Genomic DNA, 17,964 nt, shown 5'->3' on the forward strand with positions numbered 1-17,964 from the left:
ACCTGAGCTTCTTAGAGCTCAACTTTAGGTAGGGACCTGGAATAGTTGTAGAAGTGTGACTGCTCCTACACTCAGTGCCCTGACAAAGTGCATCCAAACATAGAAGTTTCTACTGAAACTAAAGAAACATACCTGCGGATAATTTAAGAAAATGCACTGACAAGAGCGAAAAAAAGGCCTGGTTTGGGATATGTATTACTTCTGTAGTGCTAGGAGAAGAATTTAGGCAGGAGGCAAGACAAGCAAAGGTCCCAAGGACAGGCTGCATATTCAAGCCAGGAAGGGGACAGAGGAATTACAGAACCTTTTCTTTTTTTCCAGATTCTCTTAACATTTCTTGTTAAGGGACAGAAAAAAAACCCAGCACGTATTAAAAGCAGTTAGAATACTAGTCAGTATCCTAGAAATTAGATAAATGTCTCATATTTGCTTCTCCTTTTACCACTGGGGCTGACATGGAATAATTTAGATCCTAATTATGTTAGAAGAAAATTTATCATGCTGGACCCAACAGCCCAAGAGAGGCGAGGCTGTTACCACTCCACATCCCCAGGTCCAACCATTAGTGAGTCTGAAGATGTAGTCCCAGCAGGCACACACACACGGAACACACATACACACTATGTATATACATATATACGTTGCCAGCCACACAGATTACAGACACTCAGAGCACTCGCACAAACTCAGACAGCACCAATGGCCTCATCCTGCTTCCCTCTCTGGCTGGACAGGGTGGAAGTTCACTGGAGAGACTATATATATATATATATTTTTAAAAAAAAGGATCCTTCCAGTGACTTAAACACCTAGCCTGCTCCATAGCTGGCCCCTGGATCCCATATGAGCTCCTGAGGCTGCAGCCCTACTCCAGCTGCTGGTGTAGACCATCACACACACACACATGCAGCTGACTCCCCTGCGCTCTCACCTTTAGATGCCTGCAGAACCTAAAATATTACTTTCCACCATTTGGTAAATTTCCCATATCATTAATATTAAAGTTCTATAACTCAATTTTTAAAATATAAGATAAGAAGAAATTATTTGTGTTATCCTTCCTCATATATATAGACTTGCTAATACCCTTAAATTTTCTTAGGAAGATTTGATCTTTATTTATTAGTGGTATTTCTTACTTCTTACTCTGGTTACATATTTCTGTTTGAATGTCTGATCTTTTTTTTCTTTTTTTTTTTTTAAATTTTAATTACCCTGGGCTGAAGTTAGATTCATCAGTAGTAATTGCTGACATGTATCATTTTATTTCCTCTTTTTAAGATGAGTGCAACATTGGAGATTTTTGCAGTCTTATTTCAGCTAGCATTACAGAACTTCACAAAGATGTATCTTGTTGATTTACTATAGTCCCTAGTCAATTTTAGTAATATTTGAGGAGCTGTGCCACGTAGCCTAACAGGACTGGTGTACACAGCTTTTTTAGTGGTGATTTCACCTGCTTTTTGTTTGTTGCATTCTTCACAAAATCATCACTTCTTCCTAGATGACTCCATTTATTCTCCTTGTTTACCCCTTAGTGCTAGGCTGCTTCTTACAATAGACATCCTATAACATTGTCTTATCTTTCTGAGCCAGCTACGTAGTAACAGCTTGCACTTACCACACCACTTATGGTACTGGTGTATATCCTTTCATACAGATATCACCATGGTCTGTAAAGCTGCAGGTCAAAGGAGGTCACTTAATCTCTAAGTTTCTTCACTACTTTTCAGTTGTTATTACTGAAGCTTGTCAATCTCATGAGTATTCTCATGTTTAGTTCAAGGTAGCAGTATTCCAGTTCATAGGTTCCCTTCTCCATGTTAACTGATGCTTTGGCTCATTTGGAGTCAACCATACTCAAGCCACAGTCAGTGATAACGAGCACGTTTCTCTTAGGATTCTTTTTAAATGTTGTGATTTCTGTGTCCTCTCTTAATTGCTGCCTTTCAAAGTAACCCAAATCCATTTCACAGTTCATTTTAACTGGGTGTTTCTGTTCATACAAGGACATCAACAGATTGCCCAGGCCACCATCAGAGTTTAAAAACAACATATAACATAAAGTTTGAACACCAACACATACTGTATTTACTACTTAGCATTTATTTTATGTACCGCTATTAACAGCAACATTTATCTGAAGTGCTTACTATAGGTATTTTGGAAAAAAACCCACATTTAATCTTTGAATCTTTTTCTGATCGTGAACTAGTCTTAAAGTAATATGAAAACTGAGCTTTACCATTTAAAGCTGCCAGCCCCAATTATCAAACACACAATTCATATAATCACAGTGTTGGCATGTAACCAAAAAGGCGTCCTCTCACCATGTGATTTTCAAGAAAGCTGCAGTGAGCCAGGTGGAAAATTCCTGCAACAAATTTTCACCATTTCAGGTATCACTTTTTCACGTAAGACAACAGTGCCACCTGGAGTTAGTTTTGTATTAAAGCTAATTTATCATGGTAAAAGCATGTTTCAGGTTCATATTAGCATTTACTAGAGTCTTAAGCAAGTGTCCCTTTAAATGAAGACCCATACTATTATACTATCGATATTGACCGATATTATAAATATTTAATAAGAACATTTTTGAAGAAAACATGTTCTCTGGCATACAGATGCTATGATAATTTTATATTTTGTATTTGTTGATGCTTGTTACTCTTTTCTTTCTTCAGAATCCTTAACGCTGCAGTTTGGCGGTACTTGTAAAAAGAACTGTATTAGCAGAAGTTATTTCATGACTAATATTTAGTCATATTTATTATATATGAAATCTCTTCAAATGTTTTATTGAAGAGTTCATTGCACAAACAAAACATTAAAAAAGCATTAACCAGGAAAACCCAAGTATACAGAAATTAGAAAGTGCAAGATAATTTATTATTTATACAGTCTTCATTCTTTTCTCTCTTTTTTTTTCTTTTTTACCTTCCTTTGGGAACTGTTAATGGGGCAAGACTTCAGTGGAAAACTGGTAAAAAAAAGTAAGGTCTGGATCATAATTCTTGTGTAAAAAGGGGAAAAATTAGCAGGCAATCTTGCAGCTGTTAATACCATTTTAAGTTGCTTGACTGTGCACACAAAATTATTTTAAGATTTGTTTTGTATATATGATTTCCAGCTATTGCCTTTTTTAGGTTCTTTGGTTTTACTTTTCTCATAGTAAGATCAGAAGTTTTATTGTGCAGCTGTCACAACCCAGAGCTGAATCATCAGCGTGTGCTGAATGCTTACTGCAGCATGTATTTTATATATTGCCTTAAGTTAACTGAAAAGTATGAGCTGTTGATGAGAGAAGGCTGTGTATCCAGCTGGGAGAGCAGGGGGAGATAGGGTGCCCAACCCAGGTAGTAGAGGTAGGTTTGAAAAGGCAGGAGAGGCAATATCCTTTGGAATATTCCTTTTTTTCTTCAGAGCTGGGAAAGTTTCTCCCCCAGGTTTTCTGTTCCCACGGGAGAACTTGCCGGCTCATGCCAAGGGCAGGATTTCATGAGATGTTTAACAGGATGTCCAGTTCTCCCTCTTTATCTCTTTCCCACCTTGCCTGTCCACAGTGATTAATCACTGGTTCAGTGAAAAAATAGGTCACTGAGGATACATGATGGTGGTAGAGTTTAAAGACCTGTAGACCTCTAAGCCATGCTCTCAGCCCACCCTACTACTGCAACCATATTGGTGGTTTGCTTCTATCCTGGTGTATTTTTACTGCAACTTTAGTGCCTGGATGAGCCCAACTTTGGAAAGATTTTTGACGTTGCTATCTGTCGAGAATCCGTCTGAAGATCCAGTCAGAGACAGGAAAAGCAATATCTGAGCTTCTCAGTCATTTCCTAACCAAATCTGAATGTTTCCCATGGGGCAAGTAATAGTCATTTCTGCCAGCTACTGGGTAATTCCACTAAATGCTCAAGGCTTGTTTCAAACAGTGGGAGCATGATATCTTCTCAAAGAAAACTTCAAAAGACTCCTTATGACTAAGATACATTTTCTGTAATTTGAATCTCAATAAATCAAGAGTAGCTGTCTCTCTTGCCTAAAAAAGAGGACTGTTGTATCTCAATCTGAAGTTCTAAGTTTCAGATAAGAATTTGGCGTAATTATTTAGCTTGTCGTAGGCAAGACATGAGACTGGATGATCACTGTGGTCCCTTCTGGCACTAGACTAAATGAATCTCTGAGTAAATAACGGAAAAGTGGTAGAGAAGCTAATTTTAAGAGTTGCTATCAGCTGCTTGTCATCACTGTCAATTGGTGTGATGGCCAAACTTTTCTTGGTGCCATACATATAAGGTAACTGCCACAGAGAGTTTGTGATGATCGTTGCATAAGCTATGAGCTGGAATGGCCTTTCACTGCCTGTATCATCTCCCTGCCTTTCTTCTCATCACATCCCATACAAAGCATTTGCCTGGCTTCATCCTTAGAAAAGCCCTGAGGAACTACTCCCATCTCCCGTAGAGTCAGAGTAGGCTGCACGCTATAGTGCCAAACTGCAGCCAGTGTCCCCTCCAGGAATATCTGGAAGGTGATCCCAAAAGCCAGGAGACTGCCTGCTCTGCTGGGGGAGGGAGGAGGGCTGGGGGGGCCTGGACAGTGCAGCGTGCTGTTAGTGAAGAGAGCTCAACTGAATCCTGCCCTAAGCATTCATATCTGGAGTTAAAACAGGATACCTCATTGTAGCCCTGTCATTTCATATGCTTGTTTGTTATCTATCTACTAACTTCTGAGTGTATAACATAAGTCCAGAGCATCAAAATGTTAAAATTCAGTGTTGGAAAATATTTATAGAAGCCAAACAAAACTTGTGGTATCCCATGACATAGAAGAGTCTTTGTCTGATATCATTTAGCTAATAACACTGAATGTCTCTTGAGTGTTTGTATAAAAAATAAATAATTTATCTTTAAAAATTAATAATTCACTGAATAATGCTTGTACACCAGCCTGATTTGTGGTGCTAATATGTTATGATAATGTGAAATTAAATGGAAAGCCATTTATGTAATGATATTATAACTTCAAATAATGTCATCACTATTTATTTTATATTTGCATTTCCTCTGGAGTTGTTTTAGTATCTTCAGTATTTGTGGACACCACTTTAATTTTTGCTTTCATTCTTTAATGTATGCTTTGGTAGCACTGAATCAATTTAAGCTTAGCACTTTGGTGCCATCGTACCTTATTTAAGTAGCATGAGGAGGTAAGAATAATCAATTTATACATAAACACATGTATAATGTATGATGTAATACACATCATATAACATATATTTGTATGTGTATTATAAATATGTTTCTATATATTTAATATTTACAATTTTGTATATGAATATAACCTCAGCCATGACATTGCAGATCTGACCCAAATCTCATTAATCATGCAACACAGTGATTTGGCGTCAGTGGAAGGAAATTAGAAAAGCATAGCATTAAGTGAAAGGTACCTTGTTGTTATGGTCAGATGGTAAAACAGTCACTCCTTTCCTCTTTTTTCTAAGACAAATGCCCTGTTTTATTGCATTGACTAAATCTACATTTTCAGCATTTGTTTCAATGTTTCAAGCAGTATGAAGGGGGAGGGAAATGGAGATTTCAGTCTCAGATCTTTAATCTTTCTCATAGTGTTGTGGGTCCATTCCAGGTTGTTTCAACTGACAGGTTCCTTATGCTATTAAAGCTATATGCTATTACAGGCTTTATTTAGTTATTTATTTTAACAAGACTATGACATGCAAAAAATCTTGTTAACAGTTCCCACCAGCCAAGACAGTGCAGAATAAGTGTTACAAATGTCAGTTCTCGGTATCTTTAATTCAAACATATAGCATACACATGGACTGACAAAATAATTAATCCAAAATGTTATCAGATAGTTCTGAGAATGACAATTTTGAATTTCTTAAATATGCATCAAATCTCAAATATGTTTCTTTGCCTTAACTTCCTTGCATTTTTGGTGGCATGTACCTTCCCCTCTGCTCTTCACACTTTCAGGCTTACAAGGATCTGCAACAGTGAGAACATTGACTTTACTTACTTTGACCTTCTCCCCTGCCTAGTGCATAACACTGACAGAGATTGTATGAGAAGAGAATATATATGTATGTAAGAGAAGTAAGAGTCAGACTGTGATTCTGTACATTGCTGTCTTTGGATTGACCCATACACAAGACAGTAATGCAGTGACTATTGTGCAGGGACCATGGCATCTTCACAGTTAAGCTCTGGGTAAAGTGGTATTTAGGACAGATAAGGCTGTCACAATATGTCCAACTTGTAAGTCTGTTTTTAAAAGTTGCTTTGTCCCCACATCCTTTTTTTGGTCCAACAATAAATGTTAGTGTAGTACTTGAAAATGTCAACTAATTAACTGACTTTTCTTTGTCTTTCTGTATGGCTGTTTTGTGCTGTTATTCAACCCTGGATATTACATGGGGAAATACATTTCTGGATGGCAATGGTATCCTCTAATTCATCATGCGTCATAACTACATCTGAATAGTACATGGGGAAAAGCATGAGGAGCACAGCTTTCCCCCAGTGCTCAATTATTCTGAAGGACAAAAGTCTGCAAGTATTCCTAAACCAAGTAGAAAAACAAAAGATAAAGCATCTGAGAAGACAGAAAAAGAGAAGTCCAGTAAAGAAAGAGGATCACTTGTATCTCTTGTGTCTCGACCTGAATCTCAGGTGAGAACAAAGCCAAAAACTGGTTTTGTTGAATATGCCATCATTGTACTGAGTGTAAAGATATTTTCAGGTCTGCAGGTCAGTATTACTAGCACTTCTAGTGTATCCCTTGCATTTCTCTGTGCCCTGCTTTGCCACCTTTTTAGTTTTACTCCTGAGAGAGATCGAGTTACACATGTAAAAGACATGCATCCTGCATTTAGAGATGAAATGTGCTCATTTCTTTGTTTATGTATAAAGCAACCACTGGTTGTTCCTTTTGTTGGTCCAGTTTCTGTCTCTGCTGAAGGTTTATTAAATTGCGTGAATTTGCCATATTCATGTCCCATTAGGCCTCATTGTAGTGGTTTTCATAGGTTCCCGGGGAGATGAAATAGGTCTTTCCGCTATAGTTCCTGTCTCATATGTCACAATTGTCATTAGCCTGTGGACATACAGTGGCAGAAAAATTGGTACCTACTTGCCTACTTGGAAATTATTCTCATCTGTGGTGGGATAATCTGAGTGTTCTGTGGTAGACCAAAAGGCTACCACCAGCCTGTGTGCCTTAAAAGGAATAACTGACTTTATGGATTGCAAACAGATTAATGGAAGGCAAGGAAGGAACCGACAGCTCCTCGTTTAATGGTATTGCTTTTGCTGGGAATTTTGCTGCCTCATGGCAGGTAGTTCAAGGGGAGGGCATCTCCATAGAGTTTTTCATGAAGAAATCTCTACTGAATTGTTTTCTTGACTAAACCTGCTGCACAGCAAACTTTTCTATGATTCACTTCCACACCTTATTATATAGAGTTCTGGAATAGTGCCTTAACCCTTCTTTCAGAGCAGTGCAAGTGGCTGCAGTTGAGATTGTTGGCCACAGAAATGCAATGCAGCTTCAGGCTGTGTCAGATTTCTGCCTTCAGCTCCCATGATGGGGTACACTGGGGGTGCTAGGATGATAGCTCTTGGGAGTTCTTCAGTCTGCCACTAAAACAGATGCAAGTTTCAAGATGGAACTGCTTGCAGGTAAAGAAGATGCCCACCTTTAGTCTCAAATAAAAGCTGAACTCCTATCTCTATTTCTGAATCTTGGGCTTAAAAGTTCTACAGATGGTAAAGTTTCCAGAAATATATGTAGCCCAACATCTCATTCATCAGTCAGACAGCAGAATAGTCTCCTACACTTGAGGCACTACTTGTACCCTACAGTTCTGGAGAAGCCATGCGTTAAGGCAGTTTAGAAAATTTGGGAAGTGATTGGAAAGAACCAGATGCCTCATAAGACAGAGCAAGATGGATTTCTACACAAAAAGCCTAGTTTAATATAGTAAGACTTCTAGTAAAAAGGGAGAGGAGAGGAGAGGAGAGGAGAAAGTGAAAGAGGGAAGGGAAGGGAAGGGAAGGGAAGGGAAGGGAAGGGAAGAATAGCTACAAAATACTCTTGTTCAGACTGTTGAAAAGAACTGGGAGTGTGGAGCATGCTATATGGGAGTGGAGAGAAGCATATAAACAGAATACCTCCAAAAGCTTCTAGACATTGCAAAGTCATATTCCTTTCCTTTGGCAGCCGCTGTGTAGTAATGCATGTCAAAGTCTATCAGTGTATAATGTATATCAGTCAGGAAGCTGAAACCAGGATACAGAAACATAACTTTATCCTATATAGTGGTGTTAGATGTATACCAGTGAATACATTATGTTTATGATACTTTACTTTCAGCAAGCTGCTTCAAACAAACCATACTGGACTTTACGTCTAGTTAGTGAGCAGAGAGAGGCAGACATTCTGGAGGTGAAGAAAGACACCCAGCGAGCAGATGAGATCAAAGCCATGAAACAAGCATGGGAGTCTGCAGAGCCAGGAAGAGCTATCAAGGTATATCAGAGTGCAATCTTTGCAGTAATGATTCTTCACAAGTTCCAGGAGCTGCTGTGGTGGTAGACCGGTTGCCACAACAGAGACCTGACTTCATATGGCTGTCCTCTTCACCACTCTGTGGGAGACAGGAACTTTTACACAGGTTAAAGAATCAAAAGTGGTTACGTGCATGAATTCTGGGCAGGAATCCAGATCATCTCCTTTAGACTGCTGTAGATCACCGAGACTTTAGATTTGACTTTACAAAACAGAGACAAGTTTCTCCTTAGAAAGCCCACCACGTCTGCACAATTTCAAAGCTGCTTCTCATGACAAGTTTAATGTTTAGCATGAACAGATTCTAGTGAGAAATACACTGTTATAAACATGCCAAAAAGATTTTTCTTGATGAACTGGCGCCTGGCCATATCATCACTGAAATTGTCCCCTGCAGCCAGGATTCCCGTCTTCATTCTGGGTTGCAGGTTACCCATGAGCCTGTACATGCTGCTTTGTATGAATTCACTGTTTTGGAGAAGCAATACTAACTCAGATATCTATCAGCTGCAGCTGGGCTCTTTTGACATGACGTATGCTTAAGATGGAGAAATAATACAAGTTCTTTCTAGCAAAGCAAAAAATTAAACTGCTGATTCAGAATTGGAAGCATCATTACCAAAAAAAGGAAAATAAAAGAACAAAATGCAGTCTTAAAACTTACCTAACAGTTATTCCCTATCACCACCACCGCCAATGACCTTTGAGGGGTATTTGGCCAGAAACCCCAGCTCAGAATCATTTTGCCTTTTTTATATTACCTTTCAGAAACGAACCTCAGACATAGGTCTTCCCAGTTACACTTTCAGATTTTCTCAGTTCTGTTCAATGTATCTAAAGCTCAAAAATTTTTCTTACAGTACTTTATTAAATTCTGATCTAAGGAGAGATGCATTACTCTCCAGCTTTGATTGGCTGTGCTGAGACTGAAAATGCAAGTACAGCGTCCTAAAGATTAGCTGGAAATGAATCCCCTTTGATGTGTAGAGTCTTTTCAGAACGCTGGTTCTATCACCGTTGCCTTTTTTTGATCAGAAAATCAACTGAATTACAGCTAAAGGGTTCCATTTTAAAAGCCCCTTAGGTCTGTGACATTTTTCTAAAACAGCCATCGTTAAGAAATTTGCAGCAACTACATATAATACACTAGAAAAAGGTCTAACTCAGGGGTCTGCTATCCAGAATGAGTAGCTTCCCTCCTCCCTTCTTCCTGATCACCCTGCTCCAACATCACATGCCCTGTGACCCTGGGAATTGGGTGCCTGACTCCAGGCTGATTTTTGGTTTCTCCGTCCATTCTGGCAATCTGAGCCTTTAAGAGAAAGTCCAGTGAGGCCAAGTCACCTTCCAAAATGACAGGCAGAAGTGGTGATGCCTGGTTTTGGCATCAAAGGTAGTTGAGTCTGAAAGGGTTTGCACCCATAGCTCCCATTTCGCAGGAGGAAGTCTAAATCAGCAGGCTATAGGAGCTCCTAGGAGGAAGAGGTATTTCCCTAATGAGGTGCAGTAGCTGAATGTATTCTGGCCATACATTCAGCTAGGAGGGAACAGATCTTGCTTTTCAGGTTCGTTTGGTTGTTGTTTGTGTTTTTTTTTAAATCCAGAGACTATTTTAAACTGCCCAGAGTTCAGTGATTTTCCACTATTTCATTGCATGATGATCTTTAAGTATCCCATGTCTGGGGACTGATTGAATGGGAACCCTAGCACCTTTTCTGATTCCAGCCCCAGGCAGAGTTGCTTACTGCACCCTAGAGTTAGGTTTGTTATTGACAGCATCGTTTTCTCCTTTGGGATATAAACTAAATATAGCCAGTATGTATTGAGTGAAACCATTCAAAGTGTACTGCCTACTTTCCATTTTACTGAACTACCATCTCGCAAAGGTTTACTTAGGGATTCTTATTCATATACTCAAGACACACTTGATATAAATTAAAGATGAACTTTAAGTACTACTGCTAATTTATTTCTCCTCTATACAATACATTAAAACTAAACAAATAAAGGTTCCAAAATATTGCTAGAAAAATTGGATGTTTAATGTTGATAGGTTATTATTTCAGAAAAAAAAATCTATTGGAGAGATGGCTTGAATATGACTGACATGAAATATGGTCCCCTTACGCTTATCTTCTTCTCTCCTCGGTGACTCACTAATGGTACTCCTGTTGTTAGAGGTGACATTTTCATAGATCAAACCAGTGAAAGACACTCACCAGTAATATGAAGTAAGACTGTATCTCACATGCACAGGATTTGAAGATTTAGTGTCTTCTTGACCACTTACAGATACCTAGTTTTGAAAATTGTTTGGGATTTAAAGTATGCAGTAGAAGTTTTCTCATCTGGATTAAAACTTTGATCTCTAGGCTTTTCAGGAACGCATGCGGTTTATTAATAAGTATGCTGTGAGAGATTCAGAGGAGCCCATAGCTGGGACTGAGACTGCCAGTTTAAAACCTAGTTCAGGAGAAAGAGGTAAGGGTATAACTTTCTGTCAGGCATGTCATCTGTTTATCATGTTCAGCTCCTTAGAAAAGACTTCTGCATTAAATACTGGTAGAAAATGGATAGAACAGTCCCAATAAAGCTGTCCAAAGGCACAATGGCATGTTTAGTCTCTATCTTCTCTATCCCCTTTTTAATTGTTGCATTGCGCTATTTTCAGACCCAGATACAGCCTCTTGGAGGCTGCCAAGTTACCCTTAAGCAAACTTTAAACAGTCCTCCTTTACTAAAATTCTAACCCTAAATTAACCTGAAATTTTGGAAGTTCAGTGGAAAATACCTACTCCCTCAATTCCAAGTTGGGTACCAGAGGTCATTAGTGTAGAAATATTAAAAAATTGTTTAGCAGCTGAAATAGCATGTCAGTAAGACACTGATACTTCTAATGTGCATTTTTTTTACGTTAATGTTAATGGAAACTGTTCATGGACAGTGCTCTGGAAGTTAGGTGTCAAAAAGTGCATACTGAGTAGCATCAGCTTCCTGGCAGCTTCCATAAGTGTTGTCTAATTTTATTTAGTGGTTACCACTTCTATGGATTCTTCATTTGTATTCCCTGGCAATTACCAGGCTGATGAAAATTTGAACTGGGTGCAAGGCTGCAAGGCTGTTTGTTGTTTCTTTCTTCTGAGAATAATGCTGAGATCAGGCCATCACAAACCAGGAAGTATAATACCCAGTCTGATTGTGACAATACCTGGTCATGGCTCATGTGCGTGGAACTAGAACCTGTAACTAGTACATAACTTGTTAAGATTAGTATTTTTCTGGTCAGGTTAGTAATCATCCTGGGAATGTTTCAGAACTTAAAGTGGAAGTAGTCCTCAATTTATGCCTTAGACAAGCACATCATTAGTTACTTTTTGCCTTACAAACTTGAAAGAATATTATTTCCTCCAAGTTATTGGTTAAGGACTTCAAAATTAATGGTCGTCTACCAAAAGCTTTGTTCTAAACTAGGCGTTTGGAGTTTAATACAAAGTCTCATGAAGTAAAGACATGACACACAATGACTTTAAGTTGTTTGGTTCCATAGAGTGCAGCAATAGGCTTGAACATTTTTGTAATGTTCAGTATCTTAATAAGAATTTTTATGTTCTGGCGAATACTTTTCTGGTGGGCAGTGGCTAAGGCACTTCCAAAGTCCATGTCACCCTTCTAGACCAACAGAGAAGGCTGGTATATTTGTCTATGTATAGTCAGTAAATTTTTTTAATGCTCAGAAACCTCTTTCCTATTTTTGGTGAGAAAATGCCAGTAATATTTTTTAAATGTTTCAATTGATTATTACTATAAGTAGGGTAATAAGAGAGTTTTTATGGAAACAAACTACTGCAGTCATCATCAAATCTCATCAAATTTCACAGGCATTTTCAGCACATCCAGACTAACTGAAGAAGGAAGCATTGGAATAATCACAATGCAGCTGAGCACAGTAGCATGCTTAATATCAGACATGTGATTGTATTGTGACAAGGCTACATTAAAGCATAACATGGTTACTATCCATGTGGTTAAAAAAATTCTAACACTTCAGAATGACAATTTTAAGTTGCCATGAGACCTTTTTTCTTTAGACTGGTGTTTCCCAAACTAAATCTCTGCCCAAAAGGGAATATAACTTTTTTAAACTGCAGCCAGGACTGAACAATCAGATTTTTATTGATTTATTTTTTTAAAATGAAAGAATGTGATTCCTTGCTGATTCGAATCTATTCTTAACATTCTTTAGGCACTTTAAATTGAATGTTCTTGCTTAGATTTACAGACCTTCTCGAGTACTGTGGATTTAGCTAAAATACATATATTAATTTCACTCTAGCACATGTGGGGGGTTTGCAGCATTTTTGATTCTATCATGAGTGTTGGAAATAAAAAGGCAGAAATATTTTATCTTCTCCAACCCATATTCTCATTTACTAATGTATTTTGCTGACTCCAAAGAAGAAAAGACTATGTAAGAATTTAGATGGAGCCTCCTAGCATAATTGAATAACCAGTTTAACCTGTTCTGTTGTAGATTCTCTTACCACAGGAAAGAAAGCATCACAAGCAGCTATTGACTCAAGCTTACAAATGCAGCAAAAAAAATGGGAGCCTATAGACCTTAGTCCTTACATGAGGTAAACTGCAGCAAGAACAATTCAGTCCCAGTGAAACACCAAAATGAAAGACTGGCTAAGGATTTTCATATATAGAAATTAGTAAATGCAATATATTTTTATGCACTTGTATCCTCTCTGTAACCAGATGCAGTATAATAGATGTGAATTTAGACTTTATCCTTCACATGTCATTGAACTCCGTCACTCGCTTTTTAAATTTGCTGTGAAAATCCTGGCCCATGTTTTATCTGTCCTTTATGTTGTGTACACAAAACCACTCAGGAGTGAACGCAGAAGTGTAGATGGCATCAAGATACAGTTTTCAACTTTAATTTTCCTGTCATGGATGTGTTTTAAAATCTCTGCTTTCCTATATCCATTTATAATTTATGTCCTTTCCTTAGCATAATACATGTCAAAGGAGCTGAATCACTGCACTGTATGTAATGAGAATGTGACATAAAAATCTGAAGAAAATGCATGTGCAAGCAAATATGTTTATTTCAGTGGTCATCTTGAAAGAATATGAAGTTTGTCAGGATGTGATGCTAGATTCAAATAATATATTTACCAAATTCAGTTCAGTTAATAATAAATAGATAATAGCTGAAATAATTACATTAATTATATTCTTTATTCAAAAGAACTATATTCTTTATTACATGTGTTGATGTGAACCTATCTAGCTAATATACGTGCACCTGCATGTTTGCTGTGCTGCAGGTAGAACCCAGTTCATGCTTAAGTCCATTTGTACGCAAAGTGGCATTTATTCAGCTCATTGATTTTCAAAAGACCTTATGCTCAAAAAATCCCCAAATTTAATTTTAAATTGAAAGGGAAACTGGTGTTATATTGAAGTGGGTACCATTAGAACAGTAGAAAATATGGCAAAGTATCTTCCAGAAGCTTGAGTCTTGTAAGCATTTCATTTGTCATCAACTCATTGATTTTTACACTAGTCATTTAAGTTAAATTACAAAAATATATTATCCACTTAGCTGACATTATGCCAACGGCAAAAAAAAAAACCCCTACATTTGTCTCAGTGCTGAATTATAATATCAAAAAATTCTGGAAATATGATATTTCTTGCAAGTTAAAAAGAAGTGTCACATGTAGTTTTTCATATGCTTGAAGATGAGCATGATTTTACAAGTAGTCACTCAAGTATAAGAAGACCTGGCCTCAGGAATGAATGTACTTTCTCATCAGTGTTATATATAAGCAGAAGTGACTCCTTAACCATATCTAACCCTACAATAGTGACATTGCAGTATCCAAATATATGCATATGGGTGCTAATCAAAATATACACCACCCAAAACTCTATTTGAAATGAGACAAATATCTCTGTATTTCTTTCAGAAAAACAATGTCTGAGTCTGCACTAAGAAAAGAGCAAGAGATAAGTAAAGCGGAAAAAATCAACCCTTTTAAGGAACTTCGAGAGCTGGCTTTGGAACAAAGAGAAAAAGAACAAAATGCCAGAGCTTTACTGAAGCAAAATATACTTGACATGTATGAGAATCTGCAGGTACGTTTTCAAGATTACTTTCTAGTAACTATTACTGTGATATCCACCACTGGTATGAATATCTTGATCAACCATTCTCAAGGCTTTTGTATTCAGTAGCAATAACTAGAAACAGTGAACAAGCTTGAAATTTCACTTGAGCAAAGGTTAAAACTAAAGGTTCTAGAGAAAAAAAATAGTACTACACAACACCCTTTATATGATATTCTTAGTACTTTCTTGATACAGCTCTTTGCAAAAACACTATTTTAAGAATATCACTGTAAAAGGATAGTTGTAAGTGAGAATAAATTGAGTATTTGACACACATGACCAGATGCATATTAGATAAAGCAGCTCTGGTTTGGCTATTATTTTTGGTTATAGGATTCTATAGGGTTTTTTGGAAAGTAATAAAGAACAAGATAATTTACATAGGAGGGCAAGTTGCTCCTAATGTGTCTTACAGCAAAGTTAGAGAACACAGTTTTCCTGGAATATGCATAATACCAGCAAACAAAAAACTGGAATTATTAATTCTTAAAAAAACATGTCTATAAATAATAAATTTGGTAGCATTAGTGTAGAATCCATTGTTAGCATTAACTCAGCCAATGCATTGCATATGAAATCGGTATAAATATGTTAACAAAATTGGCTTGACCCTTGAGTGTCAACAGGAACAAAAAGTTTTGTTACACAGTGGTGATACAATAACCACTAGCAATCAGCTGGTGACTACTCAGAGCTCTTAAAACTGGATAAGAGACAGTAAAAATAATTTTACATCAAACCAACCTATTTACAGAAATCACTTGAAAACATCTCCTTAACAAGTTCCCAGACAGCCTGATTTATATTACTTAACTACAAGTCTGCAGGGAGCCATAGTTCTTTACCAGTGACTGATTGATCCTAAAAAGAATGTATGTCCAGGTTTTCAGATGTTGCTAGGATTTTGGATGCCTAACATATCATATATTAGAAGGGAAAATTTTTATTAAGAGTAGTTCTTTTGCTCTTTCAAGAAAGTATGTCCATTAAAGATGTTTCATGCTGTGAATTTAAAATGAGAATTACTTGTGAATATGCACACTGTGCTGATTAGCACTTTTACAGTTCTTTCATCTGTAGACGATGGAGAGCTATACAAAGGTACCCAGGTATCCCCATTTTCCAGGATAGAAATGTAAATGTCCAAGTCCCACTTGCGCTTAAGTCTCATGGAAGGTCAATGTGATTCAGGCTCCTTTAGTCTCTTGAAAGACTAGAACTCCTAAGCCATTTTGGCATTTCTGAAAATGAGGTTTTAAGGGACTTGTTTAAGACAATAAAGCAAGCCAGTAACTGAAGAGGGACTAGACCCGGATGGATAACTAGTCTGTTGCCCTGTCCTCCTTTCACACAATTAGCTGCTTATGCCAGCAATTTAGAAAGGATTTTCATGAACTTTCTCTTCTTTTTCATGGTGAAAATATTGACATATTGTTGTGTCACTGTGACAAATCAATAAAATACACACAAAAAGAAAAGGAGAGATGCTCTCCCTGTACTTACAGAGTCACAAAGTGAAACATAACAGGAGGGACACAAGATGAAATCAAGATTCATGTGTTGGGGGGGTATTGCTGTTTGTTTTTGGCTAGGCATCCTTAGATGAAACACGAGGCAGAGTTCACAGCATTCGGGAAGCATACAGAACTAAGCTGCTAGAGGCTGAGCACAGAAAACAAGAAGAGCTGGCAGCTCATGAAGCAGTCCTGCAAGCAGAGCAAGAGAAAAAAAGTCCAGATGCACAGAAAAAAAAGCACAAGAAAGGTTTAGGGAAAAAAAAGTAGTTGCTAGCACTACTGAATGGTATTTAGAGGTTTGGGAAAGAAAGTTTATACACAAAGATGAGAAACAATGTTTGTTATTATCCAGTAATTTTGTCAACTATATCCCATTTTATCTCTTTGCCTCGTGCTAGTGAAAAAATTGATCTAGTATTCTTCATTTTAACAAAGTGTGTGGTATTTTGCTTCTCATAAAGGTACTCACTACTATTAAAGTTTGTATGTTTTACTGGAATGAAATTTTGCAATAAAAATTCATATTCCATTCAGATTCTTCTCCCAAAATTACAGTGTCTTTCTTCCTCTTTTTTCCGATCAAAGCAGAACCAGTCAAGAATGAATCAGAGTTGAAAAAGTGAGTGTAACCAATCAGTTTTAAAGTCATTTAACTTGGCAGGAACATGAGCTCCTTATGTGGATGACAATTTGTGGCGTTTATAATAATTAAATAGTGGCATACCGCACTTTTCATATGCAGGCATTGGAAAGCTTCCCAAAACCTGGTTCAGTAGGCACTCACAAGCTTTCTGTGCACTGTAGTATTTTTCCCTTTCATCATTCTCTTAAGTGTTTTTGAGTCTCACAGCAATTCTCTGTAGTGGCAAACTCATGGCACAACCTTCCAGGGCTTGCTGAATACTCCTTAAAACCCTATCGCTCTCTTTGTTTATCTTTCCTAAGCTATGTTTTGCCCATGGTGGCTTTCCTCAAAGTGATTACAATAGACCCTTGGTTCCTAGACCTTCAGCTGGAATTTAAAAATGTTTTTTAAAGGTAGAACCAGTGTGTGAATGAAGTGGCAATCACAAGCTTTCTACATGAAGGGTAAAATATTTCCTCTAAGCTCTTGCCTCCATTAGCATAGTATTCCTGTATTTTTTGGTACTGTCATCTAACACAAATAAATACGTGCATTCATACTCACTAGCTAGCATTCTGTACTCACAGACAATGGTCAAAACTCTTACAGTGGTGAAAACTCTCTCTAGAACAGACAGGGCTGTTTTAAATGGCTTAAAGAATTTTCTGTGTATGTAGTCACAAGCAGAAGGTTGGGAAGCTAGACTGCCTACATATTGTATACATACAATATGTCCAGGATGTCCAAAAGCATTTCATTATCTAGGCAACATAAGAAACCATGAGATTCACCTATTTAATGCAAACCACAAGAAATTTTATCCTTCGCATTCTGGCCGCTGGTACTGGCTAGCCATTGCATTTGAAACTAGCCTTTTTTCTGCATCCTAATGACATACCAGATATTCGGCCTTTTGCTCACCTGTTTTGTCAGCACCTTGCTGCCTGGCTTGAACTTGACTCACTCTATCAGTTCTGTGATGTCTGTTCTTTATACATCATCACACCTACACACCTGCTGTGATGCCTCTGCCTCCAT

General features: G+C 37.6%; 1 protein-coding gene across 1 annotated transcript in view; it reads left to right on the plus strand.

Annotated features, from left to right (window-relative positions):
- ADGB (androglobin) overlaps positions 1-16,568 on the plus strand; it is a 121,708-nt gene extending 105,140 nt beyond the window's left edge. The window contains exons 31-36 of the mRNA XM_010584512.1: positions 6,514-6,701; positions 8,404-8,559; positions 10,971-11,085; positions 13,130-13,232; positions 14,583-14,751; positions 16,377-16,568. Coding sequence (XP_010582814.1) covers positions 6,514-6,701; positions 8,404-8,559; positions 10,971-11,085; positions 13,130-13,232; positions 14,583-14,751; positions 16,377-16,568 — 923 coding nt within the window. The remainder of the gene's footprint in view (positions 1-6,513; positions 6,702-8,403; positions 8,560-10,970; positions 11,086-13,129; positions 13,233-14,582; positions 14,752-16,376) is intronic.
- The last annotated feature ends 1,396 nt before the right edge of the window (positions 16,569-17,964 follow it).

Source organism: Haliaeetus leucocephalus, unplaced genomic scaffold (assembly GCF_000737465.1).
Source record: "Haliaeetus leucocephalus isolate CR32 unplaced genomic scaffold, Haliaeetus_leucocephalus-4.0 Scaffold992, whole genome shotgun sequence".
In the NCBI taxonomy this organism is placed as follows: Eukaryota; Metazoa; Chordata; class Aves; order Accipitriformes; family Accipitridae; genus Haliaeetus; species Haliaeetus leucocephalus.